This window comes from Alosa sapidissima, chromosome 20 (assembly GCF_018492685.1).
Source record: "Alosa sapidissima isolate fAloSap1 chromosome 20, fAloSap1.pri, whole genome shotgun sequence".
Classification (NCBI taxonomy): Eukaryota; Metazoa; Chordata; class Actinopteri; order Clupeiformes; family Clupeidae; genus Alosa; species Alosa sapidissima.
The window spans coordinates 5,013,018-5,020,241 of NC_055976.1; the positions used below are offsets into that span (position 1 = coordinate 5,013,018).

The 7,224-nt window shown below is 43.3% G+C and overlaps 1 protein-coding gene across 1 annotated transcript; it reads right to left on the reverse strand.

Moving 5' to 3' along the window:
• Positions 1-125: 125 nt before the first annotated feature.
• On the reverse strand, positions 126-6,950 carry cfl1 (cofilin 1). Its single transcript, XM_042074214.1, has 4 exons — positions 6,819-6,950; positions 3,008-3,306; positions 2,764-2,840; positions 126-1,104 (listed from the first exon to the last, which is right to left on the reverse strand). The coding sequence occupies exons 1-4, from the start codon at positions 6,819-6,821 to the stop codon at positions 986-988; spliced, it is 498 nt and encodes a 165-aa protein (XP_041930148.1). The 5' UTR covers positions 6,822-6,950; the 3' UTR covers positions 126-985.
• Between the last annotated feature and the right edge of the window lie 274 nt (positions 6,951-7,224).

The window sequence follows — 7,224 nt, forward strand, 5'->3', positions numbered from 1 at the left end:
ACTAAACTTGCATTGAAATATCCCAGGATCATACTAATTATTACATCATGGATGACACAGCACATCCTCACACCATGCTACCCAACAGAAGGTCATTCATTTGAAAATCAAGCCAAGACGAGAACTAATTTAGTGCCTTTTTATTAGAGATAAGGAGACAATACAAAACATCCACAAGCCAATAACCCTCGTAAGATCTGTACACAGGCTGTTCAAACAATCACTCCCCAGCAACCTTCAGCTCATTTCAAACAGACGTCACCTACTCTACCAGTTCCTACATTCCCCCCCCTCCCCCATTTCTTCCCCCCTTTTTTTTTATTTTTTTTTTTTTAACACAAGTGAAGAGTGTGTTCAATATCACAATGATGCCCTGGTTTGAAACTTGGAAATGGTTGTGAAATAAAAAAAAAAACCCAACAAAATAAGGGGCAGGGTGGGGGATAAAAAAAAAAAGAAAAAAAAAAAGAAAAATCCCAGAATGCTTTTTGTTCACGTGCAATCATTCTTTTGGAGTGAAATGTTTCCGTCTCTACTCTTCCTATAGTCTCAAGTGCACACACATACAAAAACATACCAAGAGGTTTGGCAAAAAAAGGAAAGTAACAAAAACGGCAAGGAACTGAATTTTGCAGGAATCAATTGTTGTAAATTGCAACGGTTGCTGCCCTGTCCGACTCTCCAGCACTAATGGAAATGAGAAACAAAAAAAATAACCCAACCTGTCAGCACATTAATTTCTCAAGTTATAATCATTCTCCTTCATTTTTTAAAAATCTTTTCAATGTCCTTTTCCTTTTTTTGTGTTTTCGTCCCTTGAATATGAACCGGAATGACAGCCTAAAATTGTGTGGTGTTTGGAAACAGTCCCTCTCACCCACCCCACCCGCAAATATTGCCCCTTTACAGTCCCACCAATGATCCTGCCTCTCCTGCTGCCCCACCCTGTTGGAATGAACAGCTAAGCCCCACAGGGAGGTTGTCCTCATTCGTTGAGGGGTTTCCCTTCCAAGGAGACCACCGATGTGCCACCTAGCTTCTCAGCCAGACTCCTCCGGTCCTTGATGTCGTCCAAACCGTTCAACTGCCACTCGTGTTTGATGCCTGCAAAGTGAACCAAATGTAAGTACACAGAGGAAAATAACAGCAAGTGACATCAAAAATGGCGCCAATGAAACCTGTTACAATGACCATTACAATGACTATGGTAACATGTACATCATATTTCGATTAGGGTAGGGTCCATATTCTGGTTAAGGCAATATTCAGAATAAGACATTTAGAGATAGATACTTTATTCCAAGGGAAATTTTAGATGTGTGGCAGAATATTGAGCAACAGGAACATTTATGTTAATTGGCATTAGGGGGTGTAATAAAATATCAATAAAATCAAAAAAAGCACAATATTTTATTCAGCAATTGATTTACATATTGATTTTTTTTTTTTAATAGTTTACATGCAAGCACTTTATTTTGTTATTGACATGGCAGAACTGTACTGTACAGTGTACTGAATTGTTTGTCTAAAGTAAACTTATTTACTTACATTTTATATGCATGATGGGGTCTTATAATAAGTTTTTCTAAAGTTAGAACTAGAAAATCGCAATATATCGCCTTTCGCACAGTATTGAAATATATTGCAATGTATCGAATCGTAACCCATGTATCGTGATGGGTATCGTATCGCCAGATTCTTGCCAATACACAGCCCTAATTGGCATATGTAACATACAGCAGTAGTGGCTGCGTCAGGACAGCTTAATAGTGTCAGTTCCTGAATTTCATCCATGGCCATGATCTAGGTGAAATCGGCTGGATTACAGCAGCTACCGTTTTGCCTTTTAGCCTTCTAATAATTCGCTTTGAGGGTTCTCCACTGGTTTTTGATCCGTCCTAGCCTCGTGAGACCATCCCGATCTCGCGAGCTTCAGGGTTTCACTCACAGAGCAGTCTGGATACTTTCCGTTAAAGAGAATTTGGAGCAGTTCACCAAACGAACGTCCAATCAGCGTTGGCTTTGAGGCGGGTTGAGGTGTGACGCAACGAAAAACATGACGGCATCCACAGAGATGAGCATAGCTATCGCGCAAGTTTTATTCAAATTAGAAAGTATTCCTGGGTAAGCTGTGAAGCTATGAGTCTCAGCCATGCAGCTGGGAGGAATGAACGACACAGACATCCTCTACGGCTGATTGCAGTTCATAATGGAGGAATATACTTTCAGAAGTGTAGGGCCTACCATGAAAACTTGATGGGAATTGACGTTGATGTCAGGTTCATGTCACATACAAATGGTAAGTTAACATCTTAACGTTAGTCACGTTCCCTAACTTAATTGTATGTTAAACGAAGGCATTAGAAGAACTGTTCTCCATCTGGCGGAATCAGGTTAGATCTGTCCACCACATGTGCAAAACCTGCCTCTGAGTTTGTTGCACACCCTTTTAAAGAAGTCACTATCGTGATGCTTTTGCCCATCGATGAATTCCATGACATTCAAACGCTCAGGTTTGAGCACATAAAGTGTGGCATTTTCCAACTCATCTGTTTACTTGCCTCAATATTCTGGCTAATACAGACATATGCCAAAGGTCTTGATTGGGTTTTAAGGAGTCAGAATGTGATCATAATTGGTCCTAACAATTGGCTTAATGTGTTTACATGACGTATGCATGCACATTACATAGGCAATTGGAATATTGCCATTATTCCAGTTAAAACAGGAATATGGTGTACATGCAAAAAGTCAGTGACTCACCTGTGAACTTTTTCTTAATGGCATCCTTGGAGCTAGCGTAGATCATCTTGCTTTTCAAGGGAGCCGAGTCAGGAGCCCTGAAAACAGAATTAAGCTTTAGCTTGAGCTATGCACCTGCTGTGCAACACACAGTGAACACACAAAAGTAATTGGGAAAGTACAATCACTAATTCTGGAACCCCAGTGGCCTGAAATAAACTTCTCAACAACCGATCCCATCTGGCTGAGGGCTACCATGACTCACCAGAAGATAAAGACCAGGTCCTCTTTCTTGGTCTCCTTCGTCTCAAATGTGGCATCATAGAGTGCGTAGCGGCAGTCGTCACTGGGCAGCATGTTGATGAGCTTGGTGTAGGGGTCGCCTTCGTCGCCCTGCAGGATCTCGCGGCCTTCCTCCACGACAATCTTCTTCTCGTCGCTGCTCAGACAGAAGAGAACCACCTTCTTCCTCTTCTTCTTCTCGTCCTCGCTGAGGTTGGCCTTGCGCACCTTCATGTCATTGAAGAGGTGGAGCACATTCTCGTCTACTTTAACCCCAGAAGCCTGGTGCATAAATACAGAGATCAAGGTTAGTCAGGTCGCCTGTGACTCAGAATGGCAACAATATTCCAGTGCTGAAATGCAGCCTTAAAGTGAATGCTTTGGCTGTCTGCTGTGGCAACAGGGGTATACATCACAGGTTATTTTGGGGCCCAGTCAGTTTGCAAATGCCATTTTTCAAATATGATGCACTACTTAAAAAGGAGACTGCCCAATATGGTTGGGCCAATGGAAATGTGGAAATGTCATCTATCTAGAGGCTGCACTTGCAAACAAGAACCACATGGTGGCAGCAGACAGTTGAATGGTTAAATCCCTGACAATGGATGTCAAACTACAGGGCAGGTAGTGTGAGGCAGACAAGTGAAATGGAACTCCGCACATGTCTCTGAAGAGAATGGTATTAAGGTAAGAGAAACATTTTGTTCCTTGAGCCTATAGGACACATCGGCACCATCTCCTACAGACCCTGGGCAAGATTCGGAGCAGCATTCTTTTTTCAGACACCAAAGGATGGGTTTGGGTGCAGCACAAAGCTCACCATTCATCCGAGATCACGTGACGCCCACACAGTCACCGACAGGGTGGCGTGGCATAAGAAACCGACTAGAGCCGGGAAGAGAAGCACTTCCTCAAATGTTTTGCAACACGCAACCAAACCTTGATTTAGAGAATAGAGGGAAAGCGTGTGCGTCAGCTGAGCATAAATGGCTGCCTCTGAGCAAGAGGGAGCGCAATGAAAACAACCAATGGCAAAGTGAAAGATTTACAGTTGCGGACCATCTTGTGTTAAAATAAACACGTCTGCTTACAAGTACCAAATACTACGCTAAGACATACACTGTGACCATACAGGGAAAGAGATGGGAAGAGACAGAAACAAGTTCAGACAGAAACCACCTAGCCATACAGACAGACAATACAGCTTATGTGGCAATTAAGAAACAGTCTGTCATATCAACAAGACCATAAAATCTACACAGGTCTTCAGATTTTCATTAGTTTACGCAACAGGTGACAAAGTCCAAAGGCGGGGAATTAAACGGCAAGTTAGCAGCCAACAGGGCGCAATCCAGCACAATGCCGTGTTCTGCCCATAGCAAGGAATGAGGGGGGCCAACCAACACCACAAGGCATCATGGGAAGAAAAAACAGTAGCACTGAGGAAGTGCAAAGGAAGAGCCGTTGAGACAGCTCACATCTAGCCTTAACCTGATCTTCATTGTGTGTTGGTGCTTCAAAATAATGTTCAAAGAGCACTTCCTTGTCTGCAGACAGGCCTAAGGTTACATAGGGCCCAGGCATCAGCAGCAGGGTGACCCACTTTGAAAGGAATGTGCGTGTGGTGAAGGGGTGTGGAAAGCTTTGCAAAGGGTGTGAGCACAAGGACTGGTAGAAGTGAGCATGTTCAGGCACCTCACTGCAATATACATGGGCAATGCCAGCAGTTGATGCCTGACTCAGACAGACCAAAAGCCACATGACACAATCACATTCATATTTTAAAAGTAGTATTGTCTGACAGCCTTGACCATGACCAACATAGGTGGTTAGGTGTGCTGTAATCCATCAGGGACTTTAACAGAAAATGAATGAAAATGGACAGCCCCTAAAAATCAGACAAACAGGAAATGTACTTAGATTCAGAAAGCAAAGCGAATGCTAACCCCATCTGATGGGCTATGCGGTCTCAGGGCTACCACCATCTTACCTCTAGTCATAAAGTACCAAGTGACGTTAGCAAATTCTGAAGGTTCAGGGTAAGTGACGTTAGCAAATTCTGAAGGTTCAGGTAACACCCCAACATAATAGGCTACACCGGATAGCCTACTCATGCCGCTGAACACCAGAAAGTGCGATGACAGCGTGTCACTCAACGTGTGCACTGGAGCAGGAAACAATACAGATAACCACGAAAACTATGGGCCCTTGTGTTTCAAGACAAGTTCAAGAAAACAGGCGACCTAGAAAGGCAAAGAAAGCTGGATGCCGTTGAACCGGAACCGGCGTTTCCTTCGTACAAGACAGCGCTCCTACCCTTAAGAGAAAGCCACGATCCAACACTGGAAGAGATTTAATAGTAAACCATGACGTTCTCATTAATATTCAAATGAAGGAATTTGTCAGATGTAACTACTATAAAATGCTTAACACGAAGGATAATTTGCACACAAAAAGTAAGCCAGTGAATTTGGCGCTAACTGTCAGTCTAATTTGAGGGATGACTCAATGTGAAACTAGATTGACATAACTGGTCAACATTCCGCTTGCATTCGATGTCTGTACCGAGAAATAGACACTCATGATTGAATGGAGCATTTTTTTCTGACTGGGCCAAGTCGTCCACTGTCCGGCCAGTTTGGTCTGGGAAAACGAACGTAGGCCTATTCCACAAAATGTAATTATAAAATTCGGAGACGCACTTGGAAAAGTGTACAATGTATCCAATCATTCGATTGAACTTGGCTGCTTCCGAGTCACCGCAACATTTTACAAACCAGGAAGCGCCTTGCATCGTGCACTCAGCTTGACACGCAGACAGGCCATTTTCCCGTCAGTAAAGCAAATACCAAAAAGCAAACTACCTTACATGTACTCCGAGGGAACGGAGCTGTTAACGGCCTTTACTTACTACATTAACAATATCGACCTATTCCAAGGCCGGTGGAGAGACGTGCAAAACAGTTAGTGAGTTGAAACTGCACCGGGAATTAGGGTGGGGTCATAAATGCAGTCTTCGTACATCTGCTAAATTTAAGCCGCAAAACGTTAGTGTTCCGATTAGACACACCGACGAGTCAAAATCTGCACCAATATGATCAGCAAACACCGGTAGGCCTCCACCTGATTTATAGTGCCCGGCATTCAAACATTCATTTGTACGTAGAAAATGCTTGAGGCGACCATTCGGAGACAAAGGATGGAGTCGAAATGACTAGCTAGCAGGCTCGGCACCATTTGTAGCCTGCGGGTTAACTAGCAAGAAGGATGCCTACACTGGAATGCGATGATGGGGTCTCGTTTAACAATGCCCAAACAATAGGCCTACTCAAAATGAAATACAAAAACACTAAGCAGATATGTTGTCTGCAGAGGACTGCTGAGATGGTAATGCAGCTTGGGCAGAAAAAAACGGCCTACGGCCTTAATTTGCGGAAATAATGCGTGAGAGGAAATGGCGCCAGTTGTTTTTGGGTCGCTTCTACTCCATCTTAAAATTTCAGGCCAAATTCTTAGCGTTCGTCAAAGGGGGGCAAATACATCTCTAGATCACTTATGGCCAAGAACAATGGGACTGCAACAACCATGATGCAAACAATTTGAATCAAGCAGATTCTACACCAAACACTGCTCAACCCAGTCGGCGCAACTGATAAAGGCGTCAAAGTGCTAACCTGGTGACTGCATGGCCATACAACAAGATAGCTGAATACGTTAAACTGATCACACAATATAAAAAGGAAGCTTCAAGAGCTATTAACCAAAGGTCGCATAATTGTTAAATGTAGACGTACCATGGTTGTCTCTGTGCTAGTCGGCGTCTGACTGGGAATTGAATGAGCTGTGACGCGTTCTTTGGTTTCGCACACACTTTATACAATTCACGGGCGCGCCTTCCTACGCGTGCTTGGTGATGCTGAGTTGGGCGCGAGCATCTCAGGAAGAGAGTGATCACGAGTTAAAGCAAGGAGTATGATGGGAGTTGGAGTTGGATGCTTCTATGTTTTCATATAATTTTAATGAAAACATTTATGCTAGGTGTGATGAGTGGCACTGTGATGGGATAGTCATTTAATTTGCTAATTGCTGAATAGAACTGTATAGGCTACTACAGTCTAACTTACATGTGAGTGCTTCTGCATAACAGGCTAGACAACTGTGAAACTGACAGCATCCTGTCAAAAAGACAAAAATGGCAAT